The sequence below is a fragment of the Girardinichthys multiradiatus genome, chromosome 17, assembly GCF_021462225.1.
Source record: "Girardinichthys multiradiatus isolate DD_20200921_A chromosome 17, DD_fGirMul_XY1, whole genome shotgun sequence".
Taxonomy (NCBI): Eukaryota; Metazoa; Chordata; class Actinopteri; order Cyprinodontiformes; family Goodeidae; genus Girardinichthys; species Girardinichthys multiradiatus.
This window is the reverse complement of record NC_061809.1, coordinates 30148458-30170364: the sequence shown is the minus strand read 5'-3', so window position 1 is coordinate 30170364 and position 21907 is coordinate 30148458. Positions and strand designations below refer to the sequence as shown.

Here is a 21907-nt window from a genome sequence, read left to right as displayed (position 1 = left end):
CAAATTCAAAGATACTTTATTGATCCCCGAGGGGAAATTAGAAAAGTCAGCGTTGACATTTTCATGTTATACCCAAACTAAACAAAACTGCAGTGTTTGACTTAATCAGAAATTAAGATAAGAAGCTTGTCTCCAAACTGGACTTTTTCTCATTTTCTTTAATTTGGGCTATTTAAATTTTGAGAGTTGGGGAGAACTTATTACTAGAACCCCTCTTTTACAATCCAAATGCTGATAAATGTTCCAATATTTTATCTCTTAGTAATCTGAAATCACCTTGTGTACCTTTGTACTCCTAGGTATTCTTTTAATCTTTAAACCCTAAGAAATCAAACAAGGAGACTTGAGTTTGAGCCGACCATCCTCTTACTGTTAAGAGAGCCTTTATTTCTTTTCTTTTCCTAAAATGAAGGATTTTACTTGTCTGGATTCTGTTATAAAGAATCCTAGCCTTGGTTCCAAAACTAAACTCTTCAACCCTAATCTGTGTTCCCCAGAGTAGAAATTTTTGAGTATTATTCCATTTCAAAGCCACCAAATGACTGGAACTCATCATTGGCTTAGATCTGTTTTGATAAGTAATCAGTCTACCTTTAATTAAGTATTATAATTTTATGGACCCAAAATCTATGGCTTACAGGCTTCAGGAGTCCAGGAACCACAAGTTGAGTACTACTGCATTGAACAATGATGCTAGCTTTCTAAAGAGATTGAAGAGAGGATTGGCTTCATATCCCCAGACCTGTTAGTGTATTATTTCTGCTTGGACAATAATCAGATTTAAAATTATTAGTTCACAGCTCCTAATTTACCTCAGATCATATTTGCTTCTAACCCAGTTCATAAGAAGCTTCAGACAAACATTATGTTAAAATACCAAAAACAAAACAAAAAACCAGATCTGTTTTAAAATAAAGAAAAAGCATGCTTAAAAAAAACTTGTTACTGTGGTGGAAAATAACTCCACAGTTCTGAAGGCCTTTTCATGCAGAGTCTTTTAGGAAGCATGAGATTAGTTAAATTTTTGTGTGGTACCACTGTCCAATCAGATTCTTTCTAAATAACCCAATTTTTTCATTTTCATTTTAAAGGTTTATTTTACCAAGGAAAATGTGTTTAACAAAACCAATTACTCTCAAAAGTTTTAAAAGTTTTTAGCTGGTGATATCTTAGAAAACAACAAGTGTTTTAATATTTCTATGCAACACAGAACTGATCAGGTGTCCTTTCCTTCTCCAAAGGGAGAAAAAAGAACCTGCAGAACCAAACCTTTCATGGTTTTTGTCAGGACCTGATATAAGGTACAGTGTAAATCAACACGCTGCATGAATCAGAAGAGGTAAGAAAAAAACCTAATATAACCTCTTCCCAGCAGCTGCTGTGAAAAACAATGAATTTGTACTTTCCATAAGCGTCAGTTAGCACCAAAACTGCACCAAACTGTAAGTACTGTGTCAGAAACTGTATGAAGACCATCTGCAGTAGAACTAAGCCTGTTTTAATGAGGTCTCTACCCATTAGATTTATGGAATACGAAATCTGACAACAGAAAATTATACCTGAAGGAGAAACCCATCAGGTTTTACGCATTCGCTGGGTTTTAAAAATACTCCTTCATAAGATCTGTCCTGAGAATAACATAGAAACACTTGGTTACTGCTGAGTTTTGGAGATGTTGTAACTTCCTCTGCATTTTCATAACTTTTAATAATTAACTATAATAATTGACCCTGAATATTCCACGACAAAAGAGAACTTGTTTCTCTGAAAGAATTAACTGGAAAGTATCAAATGAGTTAAGTTATCACCCTTTTAAAGATACTTTTCTAACCCTAAAATAATATTTTAACCCGCTATATCTATCCACGTCAAGCAAGCGTCACATGAGCAGCGGTTAATAAGCGTTCTTTGTTGCAGAAAATAGGAAAAGATTTATGCAAATGTGTGTGTGTTTGTACGTTACCCCCATCAGTTTCTTAATCGCTCCAGAGTCAGACTGTCATGGCACACAGTCCTCTATCAGTCCAAAAAACAACCAGGCCTTTCAGGTCTGTTGGTGAGACATTCACTCCTTCTTTGTCCACTTTAACTTCTTTAACTTCCTCTGGCACGTTAGATCCTGTTCGTGACGCCAAAATTGTTGTGGAATTTTCTTATCAAAGTGGGTAGAAGTTGACTCATAACAAGAGAAAATCCGGACTTTGTCTTTATAAGTTTTATTCAAAGGCATTCAGCGTTTGAAGACCCTGACACTGAGGTTAGTCAGTGAAACAGAGCCCCGAACGCTATTTACACACAGTATTTATACCAGAACAAGACAGTGTTATCTCAACTGCAAAGAGTCTGTGTTTTACGACCCTAGACCCTTCTCGGGTTCAAAGGTGACAAGGTTACCTAGGAACAACCATCTACTCTCCCAAAGGCATCACCCTGAAAAATGGCCTTAACCATTAAACTTCTGATAATGACTTTTACAGCTTTCTCCAATAACACAGAGGTTCAGGGGAGTGAGGTAACCCAAAGGTCATACACTGTGGAATGCTTACTGCAAGAATTTCCATCACACAAGCTATCCATGGTTCAAGGACCCCTCCACATTGCCAAACAATAAAAAAGCAGTGGAGGCGAGCTTTCTCAGAATGGAAAGACAACTGGCCAAGGAACCACTGTGGAAAAAGGCTTACAGTGCTCAAGTTCATGAAATGGTTGACCGGCAGGCTGCAAAAAAGCTGACTGAAGAGGATTTAAATATCTGGAAAGACCTGTCTGGTACATAAGCCATCTCATCGCTCCCAACCCGCACTCTGTTACAACCCTTGTGAGACTCGTCTGGAACAGCAGTCAAAAGTGTAAAGGTCAAAGTCTAAATGATCTGCTGTTGAAAGGTCCTGATGTTCTCAATTCCATCCGAGCAGTCCTCCTCAAGTTCCGCCAGGGCTCTTTCGCTGCTCTGGGAGACATCAGAAAAATGTACAATTCTGTCTGGCTTGAGGAGCGAGAGGTCCATCTGCACTGCTTCTTGTGGCGTGATTCAGAGGATGAGGAGCTGGAAGAGTATGCAATTACACGGGTAAACATTGGGGACAAACCAGCAGGTCGTATAGCGCAACTCGCTGTGAGGGAGACGGCTAACCTTCCTCAATTCAGCCACATGAAAGATGAGCGTCAAGTGTTACATTAACACAGCTACGTTGATGACATATTAACATCCCACAACTGCCGCAAAAGACTTAAGGTCATCAGAAAGAATGTAGAGTTGATTCTAAAAGCAGGAAGATTTGAGCTGAAGCCATGGGTCTTCCCTGGCCAAAATAAGGAAGAGAAACTAGAGACATCACCACAGATGATTGTCCTGCCGAATCAATTGGGGGAGGAAATCAATAAAGCACTTGGCTTCGGTTACATTGCAAATGAAGACAAGTTGCACGTCATGGTGAGAATCAACTTCTCCAAACGGAAAAAAGAGATGAGACTTGGACAAGATTTGCTGCTAGAAGAGGTACCGATAAAGACACCACACCCACTGAAACGGCGTGAGCTGGTTTATATGACCCAGTTGGCCTGACAACACCAGCAAAGCAAAAAGGAGCCATTTTGGTCCAAAGAGCATTCTAGGAGGCAAAACCAAATTGTAACATTGTCCTTCATTTAGCTTGGAACTTTTAGTTGAATTGTTCTAGCCAAGTAAATAGTTTACTAACTGGAAAATGTTCAACTTGAAGTTGGGACCTTGCCTTATCTGATGAGCTCCACAGGGATGCGGTTGATCTATTTGAGGAGTATGTACAGCTAAGTAAAATTGCATTTCCAAGAGCCCTTACTCCTCCAGATGTCACTACTGAACCCATTGCAATTACCTTTTCAGATGGCAGTGAAAACTCATATGGTGCTGTTCTCTACTTGCGGTGGATCTGCTGCAAACAAATAAAAGTTTGACTAGTGAAGTCAAAAGCAAAGTTGACGCCTCCAGACCAGAGAGGAGATGCAGTCAAAGCACAGCTTTGTGGTGCTGTCTTTGCAAGTCTTCTTAAAAAATACTTTGAGCAGCATGCCCAGATCAAGATCAGCCAGTGGTAGTGCGGTGCTGATGGCGTAGGGGTTAAGCGTCCGACCATATATAGAGGCTACAGTCCTCGAAGCGGCCGTCCCGGGTTCGAGTCCCGGACCTGGCGACATTTGCCGAACGTCTCCCCCTCTCTCTACCCCTCTTTCCTGTCTGCCTACTGTCAAAAAAAAAAATTTAATAAAACGAAGGCCTCTAGTGCCGAAAAAATATCTTTAAGAAAAAGATCAGCCAGTGGTACCATTTATTGGACAGTCAATTCTTGGAGCCATTCAGCGTGAGAGTTATGGATTTTGAACTTTCTTCACTAATAGAATAGGAGAAATTCAAAGCAGTACACGGCTGCAAGACTGGTGGTGGATCCCCGGACAACTCAAAATAGCCAACATTATCACTCGAGGAGCCGGGCCAAAATAACTTGATGTTAAGTCAGAGTGGCAAGAACGACCCCCTCCTTGAACCGCCACCTTAACGTGGTGGAGGGGTTTGAGTGCTCAAATGATCCTAGAGGCTATGTTGTCTGGGGCCTAAATGCCCCTGGTAGGGTCTCCCATGGCAAACAGGCTCTAGGTGATGGGTCAGACAAAGAGTGGTTCAAGAATCCCTCATGAAGAACAAAATATCGAGGCACGTGACGTCGCCCGGTACGGCGGAGCCGGGACCCTCGTCGGAGAGCACCTGGTGGCCGGGTTGCTCCTCGCGGGACCCGGCCGGGCCAAGCCTGAACGAGAGACGCGAGGCCATCCCCCAGTGGGCCCACCACCTGCAGGGGGAACCGTGAGGGACCGGTGCAAAGAGGATTGGGTGGCGGACGAAGGTGGAGACCTCAGCGGCCCGATCCCCAGATGCTTAGGCTGGCTCTAGGGACGTGGAATGTCACCTCGCTGGGGGGGAAGGAGCCAGAGCTTGTGCGTGAGGTCGAGAGATATCGACTAGAAATAGTCGGGCTCGCCTCCACGCACAGCGTGGGCTCTGGAACCCATTTCCTTGAGAAGGGTTGGACTCTCTTCTACTTTGGAGTGGCCCACGGGGAGAGGCGGCGGGCTGGTGTGGGTTTGCTTGTTGCCCCCCAGCTCAGCCGTCTCGTGTTGGGGTTTACCCCAGTGGATGAGAGGGTCGTATCCCTGCGCCTTCGGGTTGGGGAGAGGTCTCTGACTATCATTTCAGCCTACGGGCCAAGTGGTAGTGCAGAGTACCCGGCCTTCGGGGGTGCTGGATAGAGCCCCTCCCGGGGACTCCATTATTCTGCTGGGGGACTTCAACGCCCACGTGGGGAACGACAGTGACACCTGGAGAGGCGTGATCGGGACGAATGGCCTCCCCGATCTGAATCCAAGCGGTGTTTTGTTATTGGACTTCTGTGCTAGTCACGGATTGTCCATAACGAACAACATGTTCAAACATAAGGGTGTCCATCAGTGTACTTGGCACCAGGACACCCTAGGCAGGAGGTCGATGATTGATTTTGTTGTCGTATCATCAGACCTTCGGCCGCATGTTTTGGACACTCGGGTGAAGAGAGGGGCTGAGCTGTCCACTGATCATCACCTGGCGGTGAGTTGGATCCGCTGGAGGAGGAGAAAGCCGGACAGACATGGCACGCCCAAGCGCATAGTGAGGGTCTGCTGGGAACGCCTGGCGGAGCCCTTGGCCAGGGATGTATTCAACTCCCACCTCCGGGAGAGCTTCGACCAGATCCCGGGGGATGTTGGAGACATAGAGTCCGAGTGGACCATGTTCTCCGCATCTATTGTCGATGCTGCTGCCTTTAGGTGCGGCCGTAAGGTCTGCGGTGCCTGTCGCGGCAGCAATCCCAGAACCCGGTGGTGGACACCGGCAGTAAGGGATGCTGTTAAGCTGAAGAAGGAGTCCTATCGGCTGTGGTTTGCTTGTGGGACTCCTGAGGCGGCTGACGGGTACCGTGAGGCCAAGCGTGCTGCGGCCCGGGCTGTGGCAGAGGCAAAAACTCAGGCCTGGGAGGAGTTCGGTGAGGCCATGGAGAAGGACTTGGCCCCGGTTGGCCTCGAAGCGATTCTGGCAAACCGTCCGGCACCTCAGGAGGGGGAAGCAGTGCTTCGCCAACACTGTTTATAGTGGGGGCGGGAGACTGCTGACCTCGACTGAGGACATTATCGGGCAGTGGAAGGAGTACTTCGAGGATCTCCTCAATCCTGCCATCACGCATTCCCTGGTGGAAACAGAGGCTGGGGACTCGGGGTTGGACTCTTTCATCACCCAGGCTGAAGTCACCGAGGTGGTTAAAAAGCTCCGCAGTGGCAGGGCTTCGGGGGTGGATGAGATCCGCCCTGAGTACCTCAAGTCTCTGGATGTTGTAGGGCTGTCATGGTTGACACGCCTCTTCAACATTGCGTGGCGGTCGGGAACAGTGCCTCTGGACTGGCAGATTGGGGTGGTGGTCCCCCTTCATAAGAAGGGTGACCGGAGGGTGTGTTCCAACTACAGGGGGATCACACTCCTCAGCCTCCCTGGTAAGGCCTACGTCAGGGTATTGGAGAGGAGAGTCCGACCGATAGTCGAACCTCGGCTTCAGGAGGAGCAGTGTGGTTTTCGTCCCGGCCGTGGAACACTGGACCAGCTCTATACCCTCTACAGGGTGCTCGAGGGTTCATGGGAGTTTGCCCAACTGGTTCACATGTGTTTTGTGGACCTGGAGAAGGCATTCGACTGTGTCCCTCGTGATGCCCACAATTCAAGTCAGGACGGGTCGTGAGTGTTAACCCAGATGCTAAGGGCATTGTGCGGGATGTGAACGTCAAAATTGTCCAAAGCTCCTGCGTTCCTGTGACAAGACTCATACCAAGGCAGCCTTTGTCTGGAGTCCTGAAAGAACCTGCACAAACTACTGTCCTGCACAGAGATGTTCGGCGCCTGGTGGTTCTATTGCCGGTGGAGGAACAGGTATAAAACTGAAAGGCAGTTTGCAGGTATTGATTCTGCGATCTCTCCATCCATTTCATGGAAAGATCGAGTGGGAGGTGTTCTGGCGAATTGCTAGGTAGCCACTCCCCTCTGCTGCATCTTTCTGTGGCTTATCTGCTTGTTAGTGATGAGAACCAGGTGGACTCAATCTCCTAGCATATGGACTCTGATTCATTGTTGATAGTTTTAATATTGTTGAAATCAAGCGCGTAAAAGGAAAAAAATACACTTGGTGTTTATTGGGTAAAGTAGAAAGTGAAAAAAAAGATGAGACTAAATAAAATAAAATGTTGATAAATATGCTAATTTATTTAATGGTGCTAAATTTTACTATAAAATATTTGCTATTTATTGTTTTTTGGGATTAACTGGTTAAAGGGGTGGAAATCTTTGATTATTTCACAATGTATTTGTCTTGTTAATTTCAAAATGTAATGAATGTATTTCTGTTTCTTTTGAGGTTTTTCACCTATGTGGCTGGAAGGTTAAAACACTATGGTGACCATCATACAAAATAAAAATGGATCAGCTAAATTGAAGGCTCTTTGAGTGAAATCCAGTTAAGTTTCATAGTGGAGTCCCTGTCCTTCAAGTAGGATTTAAACCAGTTGAGTGCTGTACCAGAAAGGCCGACCCAGTTTTCCAGGTGCTCTAATAAAATGGAGTAATCAACAGTGTCGAATGCTGCACTAAGGTCCAATAATACCAGCACTGTGGTTCTTCCACAGTCTGCATTTATACGGATGTCATTGAACACCTTGACAAGAGCAGTCTCTGTACTGTGGTGAGCAGGAAGCCTGACTGGAAGACATCGAAGCGGCTGGTCGTTGTTAGGAAGTTGTTTAACTGCTGAAACGCAGCTTTTTCAATAATCTTACTGATGAAGGGGAGGTTTGATATAGGCCTGTAGTTCTGTAGTAGCAGCTTGTCCAAGTTGCTCTTTTTCAATAGAGGTTTGATATTTGCTGTTTTTAGGGCCTGGGAGAAAACACCTGACAAAAGGGACGTGTTTATTATTTGTGTTAAATCAGATGTTATTACAGGCAAAGCTTTCTTAAGGAAAGCTGTGGGTAAAAGATCGAGACAGCAGGAAGAAGAGCTTAGTTGCTGTACGATTTCTTAACTTTAATTGGAGCAATTGAATCAATGATGTCTGAGATTTTAGAATGAAAGTTATCTACCAGCTCATCTACAGTGTTACAGGGCAAAGTGGAGGTAGAAGAGTAAATCTGGTTAAAGGTTTCAGCAGCACCGTCCTTAAAGATGTGTTTTCTTATCATGTCTCTTTGGCAAACTGAGTCATTAGAGATGATGCTTCAAAAATAACAGAAAACTGGTCAGATAGAACAACATCAGTTACAGACACCTTGGAAATGTTTAGACCCTTAGTGATGATCAAGTCCAAAATATGTCCCTGTTTGTGCGTTTGCTGTTTAACATGTTGAGTCAAACCAACATTTCTAAGTGTCACATAGATGTATTGGACTTCTGTCTTCAGGATTGTCCATGTGAATGTTGAAGTCTCCCACAATAATTAAACAGTCATAATCAACACATATCACAGATAAAAGCTCATTAAAATCACTGATAAAGTTTGTTTTGGACTTAGGAGGCCTGTAAATATTCAAGAACATGGTTCGGACCGGGTTCTTTACTTGGAGAGCCAAATATTCAAAAGAGTCAAATTTCCCCAGAAATACTTTTTTACACTCTAATAAATCTTTAAACCTTTTCTTTGCTCTCTGCTCTCACAAAGAAAATTGTAGTTCGGAGGCGTCGCCTCTATCAGAATGGGAGCTTCATTAAATTCATGTAACCATGTTTGTTGTACCAAGATGGCGCCGACAATGGCAGCCTCGGAGCTTCGCTCTCTCTTTGTTTTTGTATTTTGTTTGTTTTTATGTTTTTCGAGCCATAATCCTGTGGTCTCATTCAGTAGAGAGGAACTTCTCAACATCAGAGAGTCCTCTCTTGGGATTTCTTCACCATCTTTCATCGATCCGAGGTTCACTGAGCTCCTGGCAAGCGGAGCTGCGACACTATACGGGATACTGCGCCGAAAGTGTCGGAGGGGAAAGCGTGCTGGCGCGCTGGTAAAGCTCCGCAAAAGAGGACTTCGTACACCACTGCCTTCAATCCACCTGCAAATGTCCGCTCTCTAAACAACAAGATGGACGAGCTGCTTCTTCTCACCGATAAAAACACGGACCTCCGTGGATCAGCGGTTCTCTGCTTCACCGAGACATGGCTGAGTGAAAACATCCCGGACCGAGCACTGCTGTTGCCGGACTTCCAGCTGTTCAGAGCGTATCGCAGCGCGGAGCTATCGGGGAAGAAGCGAGGAGGCGGAATCTGCTTTTATATAAATGAAGGTTGATGCAGAGACGTAAAAGTGCTGGAGAAACATGTAGTCCTGATCTGGAGTCATTTTCCATAATCTGTAAACCGTTTTATTCACCGAGAGAGTTTTCCTCGTTTATAATAATTGGCTCATATTTTCCACCTCATGGCTGAACTTCTGCTGCTGAAAAACATCTTGCTGAGCTGATTACAGACGTGGAGAAAAAATACACGGACTCTTTCATCATAATACTAGGAGATTTTAACAGAGCAAACCTCTCCAATGAACTCCCCAAATACAGACAGCATATTAAGTGTCCCACCAGAGACAAAAACACACTGGACCATTGTTACACAGCTTTAAAGGACTCATATCATGCTGTTACCAGGGCTGCTCTGGGTTTTTCAGATCATTATCTAATCCACCTCATCCCAACCTACAGACAGAGACTAAGAGCTTCCAAACCCAAGGTTCACACTATTAAGAAGTGGACTGAGGAATCAAAGCAGACGCTACAGGCCTGCTTTGAATGCACAGACTGGACTGTTTTTGAAGCTTCAGCCACTGACTTAAACCAACTAACTGATGTGGTGACATCATACATCAGTTTCTGTGAGGACATGTGTGTGCAGACCAAGACCTTCTACACCTTTAGGAATAACAAGCCATGGTTTACTCCACACCTCAGGAATCTGCGCAGGGAAAAGGAAGAAGCTCACAGCAGTGGAGATTGGGTGCAGTACAGGCAGACCAGGAACAAACTAACAAAGGAGATCAAAGCAGCTAAGAGAAGCTACAGTGAGAAGCTTAAGAACATCCTTTCTACTGGTGACACTTCAGCTGTATGGACTGGTCTGAGAAACCTGACTGTCTATAGGAGCCCCCCCACCCATCCTGAACAGAGTCGTCTCCTGGCCAACCGTCTGAATGGTTTCTACTGCAGACATGACAAGAAGCCATTCACACCTCAAACCATCTCCTCTACATCCCATTCAGGAACAAATTCCTCCCACAAAGTTACCAACCCCCTACCTTCAGATCCTCTGCCTGCACTAAAGATCTCCGAGGAAGATGTAAATAGGCTCTTTCAACGCATGAAAACAAAGAAAGCTGGAGGACCTGATAACGTCTCCCCATCATGTCTGAAAGCCTGCGCAAATCAACTCGCTCCGATCTTCACAAGGATCTTCAACAAGTCACTAGAGAAATGTGAGGTCCTCTCCTGCCTCAAACGATCCACCATCATCCCGGTTCCCAAGAAACCCACTATTGTAGGATTAAATGACTACAGGCCTGTAGCCCTGACGTCTGTGGTCATGAAGTCCTTTGAGCAGCTGGTGTTGAAGCACCTGAAAGACATCACAGGCCTCCTGCTGGACCCCCTGCAGTTTGCTTACCGAGCAAACAGGTCGGCAGATGATGCTGTTAACTTAGGTCTACACTTCATCCTGCAACACCTCGACCACCCAGGGACGTACGCCAGGATCCTGATTGTAGACTTCAGCTCAATCTTCAACACCATCATACCAGACATCCTCCACCAGAAGCTTACCCAGCTCAACGTCCCAGCCTCCACCTGTCAGTGGATCAACAGCTTCCTGACAGACCGACAGCAGCAGGTGAGACTGAGGAACATCTTCTCCCGATCCAGATCAATAAGTACTGGTGCCCCCCAGGGGTGTGTTCTATCCCCACTCCTCTTCTCTCTGTACACAAATGACTGCACCTCATCGGACTCGTCCGTGAAACTCCTTAAGTTTGCAGATGACACCACTGTCATTGGACTGATCCAGGACGGTGATGAGTCTGCATACAGACAGCAGGTGGATCGGCTGGTACTCTGGTGCGGCCAGAACTACCTTGAACTCAACCAACTCAAGACTGTGGAAATGGTGGTGGACTTTCAGAGAACACCACCCCCATACACCCCCCTCACCATCCTCAACAACACTGTATCAGCCGTGGACCACTTCAGGTTCTTAGGAACCACCATCTCTGAGGACCTGAGATGGTCTTCACACATAGACACTGTTTGAAAGAAGGCCCAGCAGAGACTGTACTTCCTGAGACAACTCAAGAAGTTCAACCTTCCACAGGAGCTGCTGGTCATCTTCTACACTGCCATCATTCAATCTGTCCTGTCTTCATCCATCTCAGTGTGGTTTGGTTCATCCACAAAACAGGACAGGTCCAGACTGCAACGAATAATCATGTCTGCAGAGAGAATCATCAGGGCTGACCTTCCCTCCATCCAGGACTTATACAGGTCAAGGGTCAAGAAAAGAGCTGCTAAAATCTCTGCAGACCCCACACACCCTGCACATAAACTGTTCAGAGTTTTACCTTCAGGTGGCGCTACAGAGCACTGTTCACTTTGATTGTTTATTACTGTCTCTTATCCTTTTGGCTTTGCTCTTTCTGTCACGTATAAGCACAGAGATTTTACAGCTATCTCCTATTAGGGGCCCAAGGTTTTCCTGGACATGCTCATTTCTGATAGACTTCTGTGGATTTCAACAGGAAGACCTTTTGTGAAGACCTCTCTTTCTCAGCCAACTGGCCGGTTGTTTCCGCTGGAGCCAGAACCAGAACCCAGTTAACTCTGCAAGCTGAGTCATATCAAACACAACTGACTGTCTGTTTCTCCTCTGTCTGAACCGGGTGGATTGATCCTCTAATGATAAAACCTGCAGTTCCTCTGATGGACTGTAAGGAGCTTTTAATCAGAACATTCCCTCTGTGGGTGGGAATTCTGCTGAATGTGGGTCATCAGCGTCTTGACTGTGGTTACAACAGCAAACAAAAGAGGAAAATGTGAAACAGAAAATTTTCCCATCTCCGCTTTTAGTGTCCAGCATCCTCACACAGCGTGCTGATAAATCCCATCAGGCTGTGGAGCAGCACATGCTCATTGGTTCTGGGTTTCACCGTCGGATCAGGAATGTGGGTCAGGATTGATAATCTGCTACTTGACTGGAGAGGAGCTGATTCTGACTCAGCCGCATCCTGATCCCCTGGAAAACAAGTGAGGAAGAGCTGCGGAGATGAGGTTCGTCAACAGAACTTGGATTAGAGACAAATTCCCGCTGTTCCCGGCTGGAGGCAGAAAGCAACTCTTCATCCAGCAGAGTCGACAAGGAGCTGTTGTTCAGGAAAACACAGCCATGTTCAATATTCTGTGGGATCACATGTGCTCTGTTCAGCCCAGTAAAAGGCCCACTGTGGATCCCAGTAACACACAGTTACAATCACTGAGGTCCAGACTAACAGAGGGCTTCAGAACTCTCGTGAATCAGAACTAAAAGCTGCCGAAATGTTTTATTGTCATATTAAAAATGGCACAGGTCCAATCCATTATCTGAGACCACGTGAAGATCATTGGAGGCTTTCAGCAGAACTGTTTCAGTGCTGTGATGAGCCCTGAAACCTGACAGCTCCCATTGAGTTCAGTCAGGAATCTGTTCACAATGAGGAATCTTGTCAGGGATTCTTTTACAATGATGAAGGTCCTAGTTAAAGCACAGGAAGCAGCCTTCTCTGATTGATCAGCTTCTGTTTCAGACCTGAAGCATCAGGGAGGTTTTAACACTGTCACTATAATGAGCCGCCTGTGTAGGAGTTCAGTGTATGTCTCAGCCCTCTGTTGTGTTGTAGCAAATGAAACAAAGCTTCAGCTCATTTATTCAGTGCTGCAGTGGATGGGAACTGGTTCCAGATTATTCCTGGTTAATTTCAACTGGTCAGACTGGGAGCAGAAACATTCAGTCATTACATCAACTGTGGGAAACAGTTTTTCTGTTGATATTTGGTCATTAAAGTTTCCACTTCATTTGCTGCATGATGCCGTGTTTTGATGACCTCTGAGGTCAGAGTTTAAGGTTTTTCCCTACGTTGTGAAAATGATGAACAGATCGGCACCAGGATTGTTCTCCATGGTGCTGATAAGACAGTCGTCAGATCATCAGCGAGGAGTCGACTCTCCTGCTGTGAGATTTAATTAAACTGCAGAATCACCGGCTTCAGTAACAGAAGGTCAACACTATTATTATCTCCTGTTCAGAGGCAGGTTTTACTGCGTCTCTCCGTTTGTTATGAAAGGGATTCATCAACCTGGGAAGTACATCAGGTAGCAATAATCTCACAGCCTCAGACTGGCTTAAAAAGATCATCTGCATTGAATAACATGATAGTAGCATTAGAGACGCAGCGATCAGATGTTTGTGGCCAGTTTTTGTGAAGCTTTAGCTTCCGATACTGATTTTACCTGGTTCTGATTTCTCTTGAAGAAAACATAGGAGGACATAAAACAGTGTTGTGTGAGGAGGTCATTCATACTTAATCTAGAAGCAGGGTTATGTCACACTGTGTGAGAGCAGTTGCTGTAAAAATATCTTTTACTATTTTAAACTTAGCATATTAGCAAGGTTAGTCCAGCTAGCATAACTTGAACATGAGTTTCCAGGTGTAAAAATATATAAATCCTTACCTTAACTCTGAGATTTCCAAAACTCTGCCAGCGTTTTCAAACCCAGCAGTTCCTGAAATGTGTTGAACTTTGCTTTAGCCAGTTCAGCCTTAATGTTATCTGCTGAAGGTTTCGCTCTCTCAGGTAGCCTTAATAAAATGACACATGTTGTAGAAAATGGTTTCTTTTTTAAATAGCTTCTCTGAGCTTTGTCTGATGCCATTAAATGCTGCACAGCCTTGTAGCCCCTGGTGTGGTGCATTTACTGATTGAGAAACAGATTGGATTTTTGAGTTCCAAATTGGCCAATTACCGGTCAGGCCTGATCGAGCTATACATCGTCTGGTTCAGGTCACCTGCAGCTTCTTTGGTGCTTCTCCAATTAGAATATAGTGAAACACAAGTCAGCAGTGACGTTTAGCCAAGGTCATTAACACCTTGGGTTTGAAGATGTTTATGATTCTTCTTTGAATTGTGTGCACCTCAAACATGGTAGAATCCTACAAATAATCTGAAACAAATACAATACTGTCTCATTCCTTGCCTGTACCAGATTTTTTATCAAGTCTTCCTTAGAGTTAAAGCCTTAAAAAGTCAGGAATCTGTTCAGTGTATCAAACCTTTTCTGTTTGGGGAATGTTGAGGAATTTGCTCCAGAAATAAATCTGTTGTGTGGTCAGGACTGTTCACTGTTTCCACAGCATGGGAACCTGTTCAGAGTCAGAAACTGGTCGAGTACAAGAACTGGTGGGTGAAACCCTGAAAGTCCTTCAGGGTGCCTGAAAAACTGTTGATAGAGACCACTTCAAAATATTACAGGAGATTCTAGATTACAGGAAGGAAAAATGGGAAGTTTTAACATCATGATGTTTCACTTGTAGCACCACATTCAAGTGGAGGTCCTCAGGGCACTTTCCTAGGCACCATCCCCTTTTTTAGGTTTGGAATCTATTGTTTTCTAAAGATGTACTTAGAAAACCCTAAGAGAGGGAGGCTGATTGGGAGCATGAAGTTCTGTCATTTTTATCTTTTTTGTTTAATTTGGAAGAGCTGAATGAACCTTGTTGAGTTTTCTCTTTTTCCAGTCTGACCCAGTAAGCTGATGGAAAGCTGTCCTCTGTTTTTCAGACTTCAACAGCATTCCAGGTTTCCACAAACCAGGAAGGTTTGATCGTGGCAACCCTTGAGAATGCCGACCTTCAGGACAACATCACAGCCTATGCTGTGCAGGTCTCAGGAGAACCCCGGCTGGTCTTGGTTCCGTTCATCAACACCAGTGAGCCATTGCTGTTCAATGCTTCGTTCCATGGCCTCTGCTACACTGTGGGACTACTGGTCAAACTGGGACAAAGCTGGTCCAGACCCATAAGGAGCATAGCTGTTCTCACAAGTAAGACATATTTTGAAGACTTTAAATTTAAACCCCATTGTGACTTATAAGCATATGAGATATTAGATCTGCAAATATTTAAAATATTAAACTGGGTTTATGATGTTAGAAATGGAGCTGCCTCCATTTCTCAATTTATTTCTTACAAAATCAATTTAATGATAAAATTCATCAAACTTCTGAAATAATTAAAGATTTTTTCCGAAGGGTAAAAGTAGGAGGATGTGACCCATCATGAAATCCATTTCTGACGTTTCATAATTCCTCACCATCTTCCTGCTGTTCTGTCCCCTCAGAGCCGCTTCCTGTCCGCGCCGCTTATATATCAGACTACAAGGAGGCTCCGGAAACTGGCGTGGTGTTCGACATCGACCCTCCGATCAGAACAGTCTTCAGCCGGGTCAACATCAGCTACACTGAAGGACAGGAGCGCCGCTCCATGCTCTATAAAGGTGAATCTGATGGTTTGTTAAAAGAAAACACTGTGTAGTCCGTTGAGGGTTTTCATGTTGAAGAAATGTTTGAAACAACTGAGACGTTACAAGACAAACAGCTGGATGTTGTTTTGATATTCATTAAAATTTTTATATTGAGAAATAAATATGTTAAACTGAACATTTGTGAGATTTTATTATTAAACGAATTAACGCTCATTACCACGTAAACACTCACAAAAGTACCGAAAACTGATACTGTTGAGTACCGGTATCTATTCCCAGGTACCGGGTATCAGTACTGTGACGGTTCAAATGTGAAAGGTACCCATCCCTAGCTTCAACTGATACTTTTAGATCCAGATTTACTAAAAGTCCAGTTCCTCCGCTCTCTCTAATGGGAGCAGAACTTCTCCAGCTTTCCTGCTTCTCTCCATGAGGTGAACAGGTTGGTCAACGTGATCATCTCGCTTGTTTGAGTTATTTGTTCTGCTCTTCTCCAGATTTCTACAAAGGGAAGACAGTGTTCAAACACTGGTTACCGGGAATGTGCTACCGGAACATCACCTTCCAGCTCATCTCTGAGGCCACGGTGTTCCAGACATCACTAATCACCCTCAGCGACATCACCCACACACCGCTGCACCACCGCACAGGTGAGGAACACCTGCAGACCCCACCCTGACCCCACCTCAGACCAGGATTTATCTGGGTTTTTGTTCGCTGCAGAAACCTGGACCAGGTTCTGCCTTTTCAGAGTTATGGTTCTTTTACTGAACTGAAGCTGCATCAGTTCATCATGGTGAAGAGGGAGTAGCTGCTGCAGACTGATTGGTTGTTAAAGGTCATAGTCTCAGAAACACATTAATGAGGTTGCTCTGTCAGTCTCCTCCTGCATTATTGATCTCCTATAATCACATCAGTGCTTCAGCAACGTTTCCTCCTGCAGCTCCTGAGCAAAGATCCAAATGACTCACATTCTGAAAAGTGAAATAAGGTTGAGATGAGATGTTTTGCATCCTTGCAAAACAACTCTGACAGAAACAACTCTGATGGAAATGTTCATATGAAACATCTGATGATTGTTTTTAGCCTAGATGCTTATTTCCAGACTGTTTTCAAGATGTTTTCAACAGTTTTTCCTGCCTGTATGTTGTCAGAAAGTGGTATTGATCCTCTGTGATGATGACAGCAGTTGAGGAATCTGTAGATCTTCCCTCTTCACCCTCTTCTGTTTCCCCCGCAGTGCCCTATCCTCCGCTCAACATCTCCCATAAGATCATTGCCCTGAACCAGAGGGCTGCAGGTGAGTTCCATAGCAAGGAGGGAGGCTGGCAGTCATCCCGTCAGGCCCGGGACGTCCCGCTGATGGAAGAGCCGCAGGAGCAGGAGACGCAGCCGGAGGAGGAGATTGTGTCAAATGAGGAAGAGACAACACCTCAGGTTTTCTTCAGCACAACTCAAAATGTGACTGAAAGGGTCAACGTTAGCAGGAACCAGACAGAGGAGCCTGAGGCTCAGAGCTACTGGCTCAACCCGACAGAGATCTCACCTGCTGACAGGGATGAGGAATTTGTTAATGCAGTGGTGTCGGACTATGAGGACTCCAATGAGCCAGGGTCAGCCATGGCGGTCCCCACCGAGGTCCTCGTTCTGGCTACCAAGTTGCCCCCCATCCTGCTTGAGCTGCGTTGGCTTCCTCCCAGACCTCCAACCTCCTATGATGGCTTCAACGTCTACATCTACAGAGATGGTAAGCAGCAACAGGGCTTAGTAAAGTCTTGTCACATTAGGGAGGGGTTCTGCCTCATCTGGGAGGGGTTCTGTCAGCACTCCCTGCTCGGCCAGCCCATGTCTCCTGCTCAGCCAATAGAAATAGGTTTTTCAAACCAAGATAAGAGAGGGCCTGCTGGACTTTATGGTGGAGGTCTGGAGCTCATTAAAAACCAAAGGAGCACAAAAAACATTGGTTCTACAGCCCTGAACAGAACCTCCAGAGAGATAAAAACTGTCTGTAACTGGACCGAGCTCCTCTTATAATCAGACTCTGACAGACTTCCTGTTTCTAGGTCTTTACCCTCCTCGTCTCGCCTCCAGGTAACTCCACAGAGACAGCGACTGTGGATGAGAACACGCACGAGTTCTTCACGGAGTTGACAGAGCCGGGAACGTACCGAGTCCAGGTCACCACGCTGAGTTCATCAGGAGACTGCGAGGCCCGAGAGAGCAGCGCCGACACCGGCTTCACCTTCTACCTCAGTGAGTCATGGAGAAAAACCTTTAAACGAGGTGCTGGATGGTGGGATTCAGAAAGGAGCTGATTGTTCATTGAGACATCTCCAAAGCTTTTTCATCTCATCATCTTCTGAATTTCTCATTAAAAGGTTGTTTTTCACAACATTCCACAGACATGTTTAGCTCTGAACTTTCTGATCACACAGACGATGAATTTGTTAAAGGCTGTGTTTAGATCTGCTTTGTTGTTTGTGCTGGTGCTGATCGGTCCGTGTAAATCCGTCAAGGTCCCACTGGTGAGCTGTTAGAGGAATTGAGGGAGCGTCCCCAGGGCGTCAACTTCAGACTACTGGACTCCAGCACCGCTGCCGTCTCCTGGGCTCCGTCCTCTCAGAACCACAACGGCAGCCTGGTGTCGGTGCTTTCCACCACCTGCCTAAAGCCCAGCCTCAGCCAGAGGATGGAGAACACGTACTGCAGCGAGGTACCGCTTACATCCAGCCGGCGCTCCGAGACAGTTCAGAACAGGAGCATATTTTTTAGTTCTGGGTAGAGACATTTTAGCTTTGGCAAGGCCAACGTCAGAACCCAGACAACCTCAGCTAGAAAATAAATGTTCCAACCCACCTAACAATAAAATCTTTGGTCATGAAAGGATCGTTCCAAAGTCTTAGGTCATGCACCTGAATCGTTGATCAGAAGAACCGACCGCCGGGTCAGATCTCTATCAATCAGTCTGATATTTTCTGAGAAATTATCTAGTCCAGACCTTCATCGACTGATTCTATTCCCCCCAATTATGAGTTCCTTCAATGTGTCCCTTTTCTCCCATCATCCTCTTCCTCTTTTTACCGTCAGACTCTAATAACCAGATTAACATCCAGAGCATGATGTCCGTTTATTGTTGGACTGCAATTTCAGTCAGATGTGACTGAAGTGATTCTTCTGCAGCAACAGGTCGCACAGTGTGACACATTCAAGTCCGGCACGAATTTGGAAATCACGCAGGCTTAAGGCTAGAGTTGGATGTGAAACCAGTGTGTTAGTTCCATATCAGAAGGAAAATAATATGTTAGATCTGGTTATTTAGGCAGTCTATTAGATATGAATCGGAAGTGAAATTAGAATGCAGAATCTGAATCTGAGACCTGTGTGATAGGTGATAATCAGGAGTGGAACCTGTTTGCTACGTCTAAAGCTTGAGTGAAACCAGTTTGGTAAGTTTGAACTGATTGTAAAACCACTTTGATGGATGTGAATAATTTTATAGTTAGAAACAGGGTGCCGTTTTAATTTGTCTTTAAACTGAAGTTGAATTTTTTTGTCTCTATATGGACAATAGTTTAAAAATATGGGAAAAAAATTAGAATGAGCTTTTTTCTTGCTCCGTTTCCATTGTTTCCTGATCTTCTCCCAGCTGTGACTTCCCATCAGTCCTGCATGTTTTCAGCTCTGTGATATTTGAGCCGTTAAGTCAAGATGTTCTGTCCACAGTTTTAATCAACGTTTCTGTTTTCACAGGAAAACTCAACCAGTGACGTCATCAGCAACCTGACACCTGGCGCTCAGTACAGAGTGGTGGTCTATCACACCAACGGTCCTCTGATCAGTCCTCCATCTGAGCCCGTCATCATCGACATTGGTGATTATCCCCTCATATTTCCCGGGCCACACTGAGCGTGGGGAATTGCGCTGACTTATTCAGGTGTGTTTTTATGTCAGAGCCCACAGGTGTACGAGAGCTGACCGTTTACCCTCTGAGTCCAACGGCTGTGATCCTCAGCTGGCAGCGTCCGTACCACGTGGCCTTCAGAAAGTACATCCTGCAGACCTTCTTCTTTAACCCCGTCACGCTGGCGTCTGAGTGGACCACCTACTATGAGATCGCTGCCACCGCTTCAGTCATCGCCACTGTAGTAATGCAGCGTTTATAGACCCTCAGCTAAAACTTTATGTCTTCAGCAGCTCCTCATCTTAATTTGGTTCTGTTTGTTCTCAGAGAGTCACCGACCTGCTGCCCGCCTGGTATTATAACTTCAGAGTCTCCATGGTAACGTGGGGTGATCCTCCGCTCACCTGCTGCGACAGCTCTACAGTCAACTTTGTGACAGGTACCTATCAGGGATCCTTGACCAGATCTCTGCAGGAACTGAAGAGTCACAATGTTCTGCTGGAGCTCTGTAAGCACAGGCAGATGCACCTTAGATTGACCTCAGTAGGGAGTGCACCCTGTTAATGTGACCAGAACCAGGACTGAAACATGTTAGTGAAACATGGCAGTGAAACCAGAACCAGAACCGAAACATGGTAGTGTGACCGGAACCAGGTCCGAAATATGATAGTGGGTCCAGAACCAGGAGTGAAACTGGTCTTTCTGCTTTTTGAGCCACATCCTCTTCCAGATAACTTTGATTAGGACGTTGACTGCAGAGCAGGAAATGTATAAAGAAGTGCAGAGAATAATTCTGCTCGGCTAAAACGATCTCATCGGGTTGTGTCGGCACTAGTCTGGGCTGGTACTGGGGTGGTCTGCCTGTCTCCACCCCGCTAGGGAGGGGACCACCTCCTGGGTCTGGGGGCTAGTTGCCCCTCTATATCGGTACCTGGACCTGGGAGTATAGAGTTTGTATGGGGAAAGTGAGTGAGTGAGCAACGTCCATTGTTGTGTGTCTGAAATGTTCATCTTAGGTGCATGTCCACTGTGAGAGACATAATCTTAAAAAAAATCCGGAAATCACAATGTTCGATTTTTTAATAATTTATTTGTGTGTTACTGCTGCAAATAAGTATTTGAACACCTGTGAAAATCAGTGCTAATATTTGGTACAGTAGCCTTTGTTTGCAATTACAGAGGTCAAACGTTTCCTATAGTTTTTCACCAGGTTTGCACAAACTGCAGCAGGGATTTTGGCCCATTCCTCCTCACAGATCTTCTCCAGATCAGCCAGAGTTTGAGCTCCCTCCAAAGATTTTCTTTAGGTTTCAGGTCTGGACACTGGCTAGGCCACTCCAAAACCACGATATGCTTCTTACGGAGCCACTCCTTGGTTATCCTGGCTGTGTGCTTCGGGTCATTGTCATGTTGGAAGACCGAGCCACGACCCATCTTCAATGCTCTAACTGAGGGAAGGATGTTGTTCCCCAAAATCTGGCAACACATGGCCCTGGTCATCCTCTCCTTAATACAGTGCAGTCGTCTTGTTCCATGTGCAGAAAAACACTCCCAAAGCATGATGCTTCCACCCCCATCCTTCACAGTAGGGATGGTGTTTTTGGGATGGTACTCATCATTCTTCGTCCTGCAAAGTGGAATTAAGACCAAAAAGTTCTATTTTGGTCTCATCTGATCACAGAACTCTTCTGGATCATCCAAATGGTCATGGGCAAACTTAAGAAGGGCCTGGACGTGTGCTGATTCAAGCAGGGGAACCTTCTCTGCCATGGATGACTTTAAACCATGACGTCTTAGTGTATTACCCACAGTAACCTTGGAAACACTGGTACCAGCTCTCTTCAAATCATTGACCAGCTCCTCCCATGTAGTTCTGGGCCGATTCTTCACCTTTCTTAGGATCATTGATACGCCACGAGGTGAGATCTTGCATGGAGCCCCAGTCTGAGGGAGATTGACAGTCATGTTTAGCTTCTTCCATTTTCTAATAATTGCTCCAACAGTTGATCTTTTTTCACCAAACTGCTTGGTAATTGCTCCGTAGCCTTTTCCAGCCTTGTGGAGGTCTACAATTTAGTCTCTGGTGTCTTTGGACAGATCTTTGGTCTTAGCCATGTTAGTAGTTAGAGTCTTACTGATTGTGTGGGGTGGACAGGTGTCTTTATGCAGCTAATGACCTCAAACAGGTGCTTCTAATTTAGAATAATAAGTGGAGTGGAGGTAGACTGTTAAGAGGCGGACTAACAGGTCTTTCCGGATTTTTTTTTAGATTATGTCTCACAGTGGACGTGCACCTAAGATGAAAATTTCAGACCCCTCCGTGATTTCTCAGTGGGAGAACTTGCAAAGTCGCAGGGTGTTCAAATA

The 21907-nt window shown here is 45.3% G+C and overlaps 1 protein-coding gene across 1 annotated transcript in view; it reads left to right on the top strand.

The window, feature by feature from the left end:
- ptpro (protein tyrosine phosphatase receptor type O) overlaps positions 1–20119 on the top strand; it is a 36952-nt gene extending 16833 nt beyond the window's left edge. The window contains exons 3-11 of the mRNA XM_047389411.1: positions 14938–15199; positions 15496–15651; positions 16137–16289; positions 16880–17386; positions 17731–17892; positions 18156–18352; positions 19390–19510; positions 19591–19784; positions 19868–20119. Coding sequence (XP_047245367.1) covers positions 14938–15199; positions 15496–15651; positions 16137–16289; positions 16880–17386; positions 17731–17892; positions 18156–18352; positions 19390–19510; positions 19591–19784; positions 19868–20104 — 1989 coding nt within the window. The 3' untranslated portion in view covers positions 20105–20119. The remainder of the gene's footprint in view (positions 1–14937; positions 15200–15495; positions 15652–16136; positions 16290–16879; positions 17387–17730; positions 17893–18155; positions 18353–19389; positions 19511–19590; positions 19785–19867) is intronic.
- Positions 20120–21907: the final 1788 nt, after the last annotated feature.